At 52.2% G+C, this 12,537-nt stretch overlaps 1 protein-coding gene across 2 annotated transcripts; it reads right to left on the bottom strand.

Moving 5' to 3' along the window:
* Window positions 1-1,111: 1,111 nt before the first annotated feature.
* LOC133352728 (basic leucine zipper transcriptional factor ATF-like) lies at window positions 1,112-12,049 on the bottom strand. Of its 2 annotated transcripts, none has more exons than XM_061568557.1 (3): window positions 8,981-9,158; window positions 4,191-4,301; window positions 1,112-1,891 (listed from the first exon to the last, which is right to left on the bottom strand). In XM_061568557.1, exons 1-3 carry the CDS (start codon window positions 9,062-9,064, stop codon window positions 1,544-1,546), a joined length of 543 nt encoding a protein of 180 aa, XP_061424541.1. In that variant the 5' UTR covers window positions 9,065-9,158; the 3' UTR covers window positions 1,112-1,543. The 2 variants fall into 2 exon arrangements, with proteins under 2 accessions (XP_061424541.1, XP_061424542.1); XM_061568558.1 differs by lacking the exon at window positions 8,981-9,158 and adding an exon at window positions 10,606-12,049 and having other exon boundaries at window positions 1,116-1,891.
* Between the last annotated feature and the right edge of the window lie 488 nt (window positions 12,050-12,537).

The raw sequence follows: 12,537 nt of genomic DNA on the forward strand, positions 1-12,537 counted from the left end.
TTTTTAACTCCCAGGTCGCACTCTCAGCTGTCCACGAAAAGCGAATGCGTCCGTGCAGGCCTATTGCCTGCGGCTAGGAGTGCAGGATAACAACACGGCGAAATAATACGATGCTCCCAACAACAAAAAAACACAAGCACAGCAATGTAACGCCGCTAACAGTCTAATGCTGATCGGATTGAATGAAATGTTTCGGGACGGTGCATACAACATTCAAATACGGGTGTTGACGGGTGTCACGTAAACAACGCGTTACGGCACGGCGGGGTGGGGGGGAGGGGAGAGAAATCGCCTCGAGTCTCATGGAGTCCACGAGCCCAGGGCCACTAAATTTCACTTGTCGGTGCCATCCAAGGTGGCACGACCACAGCGGTTCAAACGTCTCTGGCGTGGCCAGTCACGGCGACTTGTGCGATGAACGCTTGCGATGAGCGGTGCCATCGAACACCTCACTCGCTTTGGCCGTGTGAGTAAATGGGTACCACCTGAAGGTGTTGCCCACTTGAAGTGGTTACCAGTGACTGCTCTGGCCAGTGGACTAAGTCATGTGCTCGTCATGGCTCAAGGTCTCGAGCGCGGAGTGCGTGGCGGTGTTTTGAAGCGACGAGAGGTGGGGAGTCGGCGGCATGGGATGGAGGGGACTTGAGTCGTGGTTCTGCCCTTGGTCAGAGAACGAGGGAGAGTCGCTCCAGAGGATTGTGCACAAGACAAAGTTCCCCCCCCCATCGTATAGCCTCGGCAGACTGTTGGGGCAAGTGGCTTTTAGCGAGCAATTTATGAGACCAGAACGGCACACGAGGGGGTGGGTGGCCAGCACCACGCCCGGTCGCCTTTGTCTCCCTAGTAGCCATGTTTACACACCGTTCCAGGTACAAATCTGAGGCTGAGTCGACCTAGGGGGGGTCCAGAATCAGTTCAGGTAATCGGTACTGGTGTTGGCCATGAGCAGGAATCGAACTCAGGTCACTGGTTTCGTAGTGTGTGTGGTTGCACACACACTCGGCAAAGGCGGCCAGGTGTGGTGCTTGCCACCCACCCCATCGTACGTTGTGTCGGCTTTCATAGGTGCTCGCTAACAGTCTGTAAAAGATATACGGGGCGTCTTTGTCTTAGCACACACACATACACATATACACTGGGTGGATAGAGGGGGGGGGGGTTAAGAAACATGATTTAAGATTGAAAATAATTCCCAGAACTTAGGTACACACAGTGTCTTAGTTTCAGCCGGAATAGTCTGGAACGCTGTTCCAGGAATGATTTTGGTCATGGGACAAAGTGTTTTATTTGGACCTCAGCATGCTGCGGTGGTGTGTAGGCATATATGATGCAACAATAACATTAATATACAAAGGTATGCAATCGTGGTAGTGCCTTACGCCGGCAAGCCCTATTCCAAGTTAGTCTTAGCAACGTCGTGGGAAAATAACCGTCGAGAAATACATTCATGGGTGCATCTAACAACAACAGCAACAACAACAAACAAATAAATTAACCGATGTTTCTGACACCCGAGCCTTCAAACATGCACCCCGTCAAGGCTTTACGAGCCGTAGGGAAACTTGAAATCGCCGTTCGGCTGCAGGGGAAAGGCGGCGTTGACCGCCCCGCTGCTGGACGCCGTCGCCGCCGCCGCCACCATCGGCCCCCTGACAGAAAACGTCGTCCCGTGGAGGGCCTGCGCGGCCGCGAAGATGGGGCCGTTCGTCTCCGGCGGGGGTGCGGGGCCCCCCCCCGCGAGCACCCCGGTGGAGGGCCCCCCACCGCCGGAGCCGTGGTAGCACCTCGCCTCGTGCTGCCGGAGGAGCGCGTCGAGGCTGTGGAGCTCCACGCGAAGGCTCTCGATCTCGCGCCGCAGCGCCGCGTTCTCCTGCTCCAGGGTCTCGCTCTCCTGCGGGGAGCCGGGAGGGGGTTTGAAGGGCAACGCTACGACATTGTCGGCCGTGGAGCCCGCGCGAGGCCGTTGTTGGTTGGGGCGGGTGTGCTCACGAGGTAACCTCGCCATGGAGCCGGGCAACTTGGCCAAACGGGATGAGCCTTAGTAGTAGGTTTTTACCCTTTAAACTGGTACAAAACTGACACCTTTATACAATCTTAATTTTGGAGCTTTCGTGACTGCAGGAATTATTCTTTGGTTCTTTCGGTAAAGTCACGTATAAAGATAAAATAATAAATTAAATAATAGCATATACAAGGCATCATGTTTGCAATAACCACAACACAAGCAGTCAGAATGCAAACAAAACGAAACAACTCTGATAATGGTAATGATATGCGTTGTACGCCTTTTGGCGTCATCTGGTCCAACACCAATGGAGACTAGGCTCTAAGGAAAGCTGGCTCGGGTGTGGACCAATCAACTTCAAGGACAGTGCATATCATTACCATTATCAGAGATGTTTCTTTTTGTTTGCATTTTGACTGCTTGCGTTGTGGTTATTGCAAACATGATGCCTTGTATAAAGGTGTCAGTTTTGTACCAGTTTAAAGGGTTAAAACCTACTACTATATTTTGCCACTGGCAAAGGAGGTCTCATAGTGGTATGAGCCTTATCGGAAATCAAATAAATACTCCTTCCTGGTTCTTTCGGCAAAGTCACGTAGAAGGGAGATAATAAAATAATAAAAATAAAACACAATAACAGGTCTCGTGGGCGAAACGTCGTGAGAATTGTATTATTTTATTATGTTTTATTTTTATTATTTTATTATCTCCCTTCTACGTGACTTTACCGAAACAACCAAGAAGATAAATCCCTGTAGTCACGAAAGCTTTAAATCGAAATTCAAATAAATACTCGTTGGTTCTTTCGGAAAAGTCACGTAGGTAGAAACTAAAATAGATCACGACGTTTCGATCGCATCACAAGCAACCGTCATCAGGTGAGACAATCGCAGCAGGGAAACTGTTGAAGCATCAATTATTTGTCTACCCACGTGACTTTACCGAAATAACCAAAGAGTATGGATTCTTAAAATCAAGATTTAATAAAATAAAGTCAAACCCAAGTAATATATCACGAGTGTGTGTTAAGTCCTCTCGTGGTTTGCGGACACCGACATTGACATTTAGCTCGCGCGCGTGGTCATGCTGCTGCTGCTATCATGCGCAAGATGCATTTGGTATTCGCTCCATTCCCATAGTGTGAGGCCATCATCACCGAGGGAATGTCGCCACTGTGTTCCGCAGACATGGTCTCAAAACTGCGCGGGCCATGCTTATACATCAACTTACGGCTGAATGTTTCAAACCCAAGTGCACATTAAGCTCCTTCCATTCCTCTTTTGAAGCCTCACGACTTTATCGCCCATTCCCTTCTTCGCCCCTCCACTCGCCCCTCCACTCCGTCCCGTCCCTTCGCCAAAGCCTTTTAGTGACCACCACCCCCCACACTTCCACCTACATGAACCACACCGACTTGTGGTGAGCATGCAAACAAACATGCTCTGATAATTCTATATATGCAGTCTTTGAACCTGATTGGCCTACACCAGACAGACAGCCTTCTATATGGCCGAGTCGCACCTTTGTTACACCAGAGAACGTCAAAAGGCGAACAGTACAAAGACGATGCACGTTTCAGAGCATTTATAGCTCCGGGATGAGCAGCTATATCATGTTCACCACAAGTACGTGTGGATAATGCGGACTTGAATCCTTTGCAAAATGTATCTATTTGGCATTTGCAAATCTTAACACCTGTTTTATCGCCGGAAAGGGCATAACCTATTCTTATTATTTTGTATTCTTTGATACTGGCCAAAAAGGTCCCATGTTACGATACTATGCCATTGGCTACGAACGGTGCGAAAGAAGTTCAACATACGTAGAGAGATATACAAGTGTAAGGGATGTCAGGGGTTAGGAATGGATAAGGACAGTGGGTTAAGGGGCATGGAGAGGATTCCTGCCAAAAGGAAGGGGGGGGGGGGGGTCGGGGGGGCAGGGCAGTGGAGCGGGAACAGTGGAAGAGTTGGTGGAGTAGGCGAGGAAATAGAGGAGGAGGGGGGGGGGCATTCTGGCGGGGAACATATTGGGAGAGGGGCCTGTAGGCAAGTGTGGACTGGAGAAAATTAAAGGACGGACCCTCCCACCCACCCCACCCCTTCTTCCCAACCTCGTGTCGGCTCTCCTTTACACGAGTCTAAAATAAGACAGGGGCACACATTCAGTCCATCGATGTGGATACCTGGTGGAGGATATCGGCCCGCTGCGTCTGCTTCTGCCGGCTCTTCTGAGCCGCCACGCGGTTCTTCTCGCGCCGCGTGCCACGGCGACCCCCAGGGCGAGGCGGGGAGTCCTGGCCGACAGAGCGAGGGAACACCGTCGAGAGAGAATGATGATCGCAAGTTGAACACGCAGTTCTAAGTCGGCTTTCGCGATCGATGTTATTCATAATGAATGGGGTTTTTTGGGGGGGGGGAGGCGAAGGGAAGCGGGGAGTGGGATTAGTTCGCGTAAATTTCAATGTATCGTTAATCCACCACCACCACCACCACCCGACACAGCCAATTATCAAGATTTGTCACGTCAGCAACACGTGCCGATGAGTTACGACTTGAGCCCCCTGTCTATTGGAGAGTAAACCCAGAAGATTTACGTTCGCCGGTGATTACAACAGCTTCATCAGGCGATTTGCCAGCATTCTGGCAAATCAACGATCCAGATTCTTGGCAAATCGATGTATCAAAATGTATACTTACAATAGGTAACGTGATGGGCAATGTCCCTTCTTCATAGAGCATTACATATTTCTATGCAATGGCTCGATAAGCGTTGACGCTTATGCATTGTTCAATTCCGTTCTGAGCAAACTGCGCTGCTTCGGTTTAACAGGCAAATGCACCAAACCAGGGCGTGTGCCTTTGATGGTAACAAACTTTCTATTTTGAGTGGCACTGTCGCGTAGGCTCGGTTAACAACACGTCAGGCAGTTGCCCGTCTTCATAGCACATTGTGCTCGTGCGCACGTTTATACTTTGTCGTGTGCAACAATTGAAACACGATCATAAAGTTAAGGCAAACAATAAACTCCGCACGGAAGCCATTCGTCAATGATACTTTAGCACCTACTCTAACGAAAGCGATGGAGGAAATGCGCCAATAAAACACCCTCACGCTTATTTAGTTCACCGTGAAATGTGGAGAGAATCTGAGTGTTGGCGAGGTGGTGGAATTGTGATCAAGCACCACGGATCTCCCGTGTAAAACAGCCGGGTAACTGGCGACTTTACACGTGTAAATTCGCCAATTGTGATCAAGCACCACGGATCTCCCGTGTAAAACAGCCGGGTAACTGGCTACTTTATTACACGTGTAAAGTAGCCAATTGTGATCAAGCACCACGGATCTCCCGTGTAAAACAAGCCGGGTAACTGGCGACTTTACACGTGTAAAGTAGCCAATTGTGATCAAGCACCACGGATCTCCCGTGTAAAACAAGCCGGGTAACTGGCTACTTTATTGCACGTGTAAAGTAGCCAATTGTGATCAAGCACCACGGATCTCCCGTGTAAAACAGCCGGGTAACTGGCTACTTAATGACACGTGTAAAGTAGCCAATTGTGATCAAGCACCACGGATCTCCCGTGTAAAACAAGCCGGGTAACTGGCTACTTTATTGCACGTGTAAAGTAGCCAATTGTGATCAAGCACCACGGATCTCCCGTGTAAAACAGCCGGGTAACTGGCTACTTAATGACACGTGTAAAGTAGCCAGTTGTGATCAAGCACCACGGATCTCCCGTGTAAAACAAGCCGGGTAACTGGCTACTTTATTACACGTGTAAAGTAGCCAATTGTGATCAGGCACCACGGATCTCCCGTGTAAAACAAGCCGGGTAACTGGCTACTTTATTGCACGTGTAAAGTAGCCAATTGTGATCAAGCACCACGGATCTCCCGTGTAAAACAGCCGGGTAACTGGCGACTTTACACGTGTAAAGTAGCCAATTGTGATCAAGCACCACGGATCTCCCGTGTAAAACAAGCCGGGTAACTGGCGACTTTACACGTGTAAAGTAGCCAATTGTGATCAAGCACCACGGATCTCCCGTGTAAAACAGCCGGGTAACTGGCTACTTTATTGCACGTGTAAAGTAGCCAATTGTGATCAAGCACCACGGATCTCCCGTGTAAAACAAGCCGGGTAACTGGCGACTTTACACGTGTAAAGTAGCCAATTGTGATCAAGCACCACGGATCTCCCGTGTTAAACAAGCCGGGTAACTGGCTACTTTATTGCACGTGTAAAGTAGCCAATTGTGATCAAGCACCACGGATCTCCCGTGTAAAACAAGCCGGGTAACTGGCGACTTTACACGTGTAAAGTAGCCAATTGTGATCAAGCACCACGGATCTCCCGTGTAAAACAGCCGGGTAACTGGCTACTTTATTACACGTGTAAAGTAGCCAATTGTGATCAAGCACCACGGATCTCCCGTGTAAAACAAGCCGGGTAACTGGCGACTTTACACGTGTAAAGTAGCCAATTGTGATCAAGCACCACGGATCTCCCGTGTAAAACAAGCCGGGTAACTGGCTACTTTATTGCACGTGTAAAGTAGCCAATTGTGATCAAGCACCACGGATCTCCCGTGTAAAACAGCCGGGTAACTGGCTACTTAATGACACGTGTAAAGTAGCCAGTTGTGATCAAGCACCACGGATCTCCCGTGTAAAACAAGCCGGGTAACTGGCTACTTTATTACACGTGTAAAGTAGCCAATTGTGATCAGGCACCACGGATCTCCCGTGTAAAACAAGCCGGGTAACTGGCTACTTTATTGCACGTGTAAAGTAGCCAATTGTGATCAAGCACCACGGATCTCCCGTGTAAAACAGCCGGGTAACTGGCTACTTTATGACACGAGAGATCCGGCCCATGGAACCGTGGCGCATGGGACGCGGCCAACGGGAGGCGCCAGTCGTCCTCCCTCCTTCTTCTGGAGCTCATTCAGAGCCATGCTGCCCGCACGAGGCTGCCGTGGTGACGTCGCGATGAAAAAAAACAAAGATCCCCTGTATAGCCTTAACAGACATCAAGGGGCAAGTGCTGTTAGCGAGCACCTATGAAGGCCGAACGGTACACGAGGGGGTGGGTGGGCGACACCATGCCCGACCGCCTTTGTCTCCTCGGTGGCGATGTTTACACATCGCACCAGGTACTCATTTGAGGCTGAGTCGACCTAGGGGAGGCCCAGGACCGGTTCAGAAAATCGTCACTGGTGTTGGCCGCCGGGTTTATAGCGCAGCGCGCTAACCGCTACACTATCGCGATCACGCGCACGCGCGCACACGCGCGCACGTGATCTAGAGATGCGATCCTCCAAAAAAAATCATTGTTGGCATCCCCCCCACCCACGCCCTATTCCGCCGGGTGATACCGACAATGCGTGTTTGCCCTCAACGGAATTGGAGAGACAAAGGCGGCCGTCTCTCTCACCGACCTCACGAAAGTCGTGGTGACATCTCAGTCTTCCGCTGTCTCTTCCCGTTCCTGTGTCTGTCCCTGCGTGTCTGTCTCTCTGTCTGCGGCTCGGTGCGCGTGAACTGTAACGACCTCCACCCGCGCACCCAAACCGCCCCCCCGCCCCCCTCCCGAAGCCACCGAAACTAAAATCTTGCCACGCGATGCCGACTCTGCTCGTTCTCTGACTTCCCCCACCGAAACCTCGCGTCGTCTGATCGCGCTACGATTTGGTCTTTTTTTGGCGTCGGAGCTCGGCCAATTCCCGGTTCCACGAAGCTTCCGCGTCGCTTCCGGCTCAACGGCTTGAGCGCGGTTGGCTACGTACGGTGCGAAAGAAAGTCCGACGTGCCGAGCGGTGGGCCAGCGCGGTACAGCTCGGCCATTTTCCACTGCGCGGCCACTCGCTCGCGAGCTTGCTCGACCTTCACGACACTCTGCCCAACTGCGCAACCGCGACCCGCGTTTTGTTGAGAGGGTCGGGGATGGAGGGGGGAGGAGGCATCGGCGACTAATGGAGAGGGGGGCTGGAGGTGATGTGGCGGGGGGGGGCTAGATCGGCCACTGAACGGCACGGAGAGTTCGTCTGTCATAGCTAGCTTGCGAGCTTGCGAGGTTGTTTCCTGCGATTTGGAAAACACCGCTGCGCACCTAGGGTCCGGCACCGCACCGGTTGCTGGCTAAGCGCACTGCGATGTAACCCACACGGCAGCTTGAGTTCGATTCCCGGCCAAGGGGACAACATCAGCGGCGAATACCTCGAACCGGTTGTGATGCCTTCAGCAGCCCCGCACTGACCAGCGCCACGTCGCAGTGTATTGGTGGGATGATCCCTACGCTTGACGCAGCCTTGGGGAAGAGGGCTTATTACTGGTATGAACCTCCTGGTTACACCAGCCCACAGGGGATTATTGTGTCCGTCCGTCCGTCGTGCAGGGAGGGGCTGGGTGGGGAGGGAGGGAGGGGCTGGGTGGGGAGGGGCTAGGTGGGGAGGGTGGGGATGGGCTGGGTGGGGAGGGGCTGGGTGGGGAGGGAGGGTGGGGAGAGGTGGAGGGAGGGTGGGGAGGGGCTGGGTGGGGAGGGTGGGGCTGGGTAGAGGGTGGGAGGGGTGGGGCTGGGTGGGGGGTGGGAGGGGTGGGGCTGGGTGGGGAGGGGCTGATCACCCCGTGGTGCCCTTATAAAACTCAACGTTTAACCTACTCACGCCGGCTTGTGCCCGCCCTCACAGTCGGGCATATTTGCGGAATACACCACGCCGCCGTTGACCCTGGCCATTGACCGAGCAACCCAACGTTCCTCCCAGCTCCCTCCGCAGGAGTGTGTTTAGTACAACCAGCTGCCGTCTGGCTAACGGCCTGTCGGGCGGTGTTGACTCGGCACGTGGCTGGCTGGCTGCCTGTCATTCAGCACTGTGGAGGCAGCGGGGAGGGTTGGTGAATCACCGCACAGAAAGGTTGTGAGACGCCCTTCCCGTGGGCGCCACACCCTGGCAGCAGAATGTGGACTCCCACCTGTTCCCTCTGTATGGGATAGAGTGTTTCTCCCTCGCATACGTTGTTGATCTTTCTCCCGGATGCTCCCGTCACCTCCCACATGTGAACGCTCGTGAAATGGCCGCTAACACAGTCTTCATATGCAGAGGACCGCAGAGCTTGGCCAATTGTTGGTAGCGTCAACTTGCTGCGTGGCTGCTGCCTTCCTGCTCGTCTGTGGTTCCTCGTCGCGTCTCTGAGTCTACGGGGAGCGAGCGACTCAGACTGTGCGGCGGCAACCTCACAAGGTGACCAGTATTAATATCATCAACTACGAGTTAGTAAGAGCTTTATTATCAGACAGAACTGTCCGGGGAGCGGTGTTCCGGGAATTACTTCGGCATTCCACATTCAAGCTAATTTTAATTCGTTCTCGTGAATGAAACTCACAACGACTACAACGGTGAATCCACGCGATCTCACGAACGTGAAGATGTTAATGCCGCACGGGCTACAAACTCTGTTCAAGAGAAACGGGACAGGAGGACACGGCAACGCTTTCAGATGCGTTTCTGCGGCCGTCTGGAACGCTCTTCTTACCGATATTAGGAAGCCACCGGAGCTATGCGCTTTTAAATCATCATCTCGATTGAAAACTCGCTTCTTTTGGAACTGCTTTTTGAGTTTCGTTTGTTTGCCCTTCCGCCGCACCTTAGCACGATTGGCTACGTACGGTGCGAAAGAAGTTCAACGTACATACATAGGGGTAGATGGGACGAGGATAATGATGATGATTGATGGTCAACGACAAAAGTAATAACAGAGTGGTAGCGAAGGAATGAAACGCGCCAGAGAGAACGTCTCGCCAAAGAGATAGGAGCGGCTAAATCAATTCGTCCGTGCCGGCGCTGAGTGGATCCCTACGTCGCAGCATCGTGAGAGGTGGCGGCGACTTGACGCAGACTGTCATTCCAGCAGTGGATGGACCATGGCCCATGGTGATGATGATAATCGTGGGACAATACAGTATATTATTCTGATTCTGAACATAGATTATTATACTCTTTAGTTTTTTCGGTAAAGTCACGTAGGTGAAAATAAACAAATTAAAAAATATTTTTATTTTACTTTTTTTTTCACCTACGTGACTTTACCGAAAGAACCAAAGAGTATGGATTCTTGCAGTCACGAAAACTTCAAATCCAGAATAGATTATTATATCTTGACTTAAAGCTTTCGTGACTGTAGGAATTCATATTATTTGGGTCTTTCGTAGATGGGTTCAAAGAACCTATCTCCGTGACTTTACCTAAAGACCCAAAGAATATAGGTTAGTATGCTTATTTATAATTCTTATTCATATTAATAGGCGTGCCTTGTAATCTAGCGGTAGTGCCTTACGCCAATAACTCCTACTCCTGCCCACAACCCAGCAGCAGCAGCAGTGGTGCGGGGAAATAAAAGAATCGAGTGAAACACGTGTCCGTTTGGATAACAGTTGCATATCCAACTGCAGTCGTGGGGCGAGTGGGTGGGTAGAGCGGTGGGAGATTTACAAAAAAAAACCCATCTCCTTTCATCCGCACGGATTTAAAAGAGAAGCTTGCAGGGCAATGTCCGCGCGGAGCTGGGGGTCGTGGCGCGCGGCGAGAGACGTCCCTTACCTCGGGGTCGGAGTCGGACTGAGCCCCGCCGCTCCCTGCACGTGCTGGGTCCGAGGCCATGCGAGAGGCACCACGCTCCGGCTCGTGCAGAGGCCGTCGCTCATCGAACAACGATCCCCGCCAACAGTTGTCAAAGTCCAGCTCGCTGGCGATGTCGCTCAGACACCTTGTCTGCGTGCCTCTCTTCGTGCGTGCGTGTGTGTCTCTGCGTGTGCGTCTCTGTGTGTGTCTCTGCGTGTGCGTATCTGTGTGTGTCTCTGCGTGTGCTTCTCTGTGTGTGTCTCTGCGTGTGCGTGCGTGTGTCTCTGCGTGTGCGTCTCTGCGTGTGTCTATGCGTGCGCGTCTCTGCGTGTGTGGAGCGGTGGTGCAGCGGTTAGCGCGCTGCGCTACGAACCTGGCGACCCGGGTTCGATTCCCGCTCACGGCCAACACCCAGTGACGATTATCTGAACCGGTCCTGGGCGTCCCCTAGGTCGACTCAGCCTCAAATGAGTACCTGGTGCGATGTGTAAACATCGCCGCTAGGGAGACAAAGGCGGCCGGGCGTGGTGTTGACCACCCACCCCCTCGTGTGCCGTGCTGTCCTTTATAGGTGCTCGCTAACAGCACTTGCCCCTACAGTCTGTTCAGGCTATACGGGGGATCTTTTTCTTTGTGTCTGTCTATATGTGCGCATGTGTATCTACGCGTGTGTTCGCCGATGTGTGTGTCTCTATTTTGTGCGTGCGTGTCTGTGTCTGTCTCTCTGTTTCTGTCTATCGAGTGTGTGTCTGTCTCTCTGTTTCTGTCTATCGAGTGTGTGTCTGTGTCTGTGTGTCTCTGAATGTCCCCGCGTCTCTGTCTCCCAGCGACTGCGCCTCGTGCGACCGATGCCGGCTGTCACTTAAAAGGATGTTCGCCCATTCATTCATTCATTCCTCGTCCGAATGACCGGACGAGTGAGATCGGCCCTCTCGTGACAATGCACAGCAATGCGGGCGTTCCCACACACACCCACACAGCCCACGACGACACTCCACTCACTCGCTAAGCACCTAACACCACGAGTCGCATTGAATGAGCGAACAGGTGAACAGGCGCGGTCTCTACGGCGGTGATGTAATTACCCGAAAAGTGTCCGCTCCAGAGCTCTCTCTGTGTGTGTCTGCCTCGCTCTAAACCTGTCTCTCTCTGTCACTCTGTGTGTCTCTCTCTCTCTGTGTGTCTCACTCTAAACCTATCTCTGTCACTCTGTGTGTGTGTCTCTCTGCCTCTCTCTGTGTCTGTCTCACTATAAATCTCTCTCCGTCACTCTGTGTCTGTCTCACTCTGAATCTCTCTGTGTCACTCTGTGTGTGTGTGTGTCTCTCTCTGTCACTCTGTGTCTGTCTCACTCTGAATCTCTGTGTGTGTGTGTCTCACTATAAATCTCTCTCGGTCACTCTGTGTGTGTCTCTCTCGCCGTGTATCTTGCGTCTCGTCCGCTCACCGCTGCCGATTGCGCAATCTCTTCTGGGAAGCGCTCCGCGCGCGGTGCGGTTTCTAGAAGTCACGTGACGCGAGTCGCGTCGCTGTCGAGAAACTGGGGAAAGCCGCGCGCAGCGAAACCTTCTCGGCGTCTGGGCGAGCGTGGAAGAGTAGGCCAAGGCACCGCTGTCAGAGGGGATTTCCGAGAGAGAGATGCTTTTCGCGTGCGATAGCAGGACTAATTTACACCCTTACCTTTGAGTGGCATAGAGACTCCTTGTCAACGGGACCAACGACCACAAGTCGAAGCATCATCTATCAGATGGAACGATATGCTTGTATCGATCAAAAGGAAGAGAAATCAAGTCACGAATCGATAATAATCACGTTTTTTTGTCCCAGTCTCAGCGGCGCTCCCGTGGCTAACAGAACGCATCCTACCGGCCAGGCATTGCAGAGAAATATGCAGTGTTCTATGTTGAAGGG

The sequence above is a fragment of the Lethenteron reissneri genome, chromosome 41 (genome assembly GCF_015708825.2).
Source record: "Lethenteron reissneri isolate LAM-NWPU_2019-01 chromosome 41, ASM1570882v1, whole genome shotgun sequence".
In the NCBI taxonomy this organism is placed as follows: Eukaryota; Metazoa; Chordata; class Hyperoartia; order Petromyzontiformes; family Petromyzontidae; genus Lethenteron; species Lethenteron reissneri.

Coding starts and splice junctions, on each gene's coding strand:
- LOC133352728 (XM_061568557.1), bottom strand. CDS start 9,064: ATGTGGGAGGTGACGGGAGCATCCGGGAGAAAGATCAACAACGTATGC. Junction 4,302..8,980: donor ATCCCATACAGAGGGAACAG/GTGGGAGTCCAC, acceptor TCTGTCGGCCAG/GACTCCCCGCCTCGCCCTGG. Junction 1,892..4,190: donor GGGCCGATATCCTCCACCAG/GTATCCACATCG, acceptor GGCTCCCCGCAG/GAGAGCGAGACCCTGGAGCA.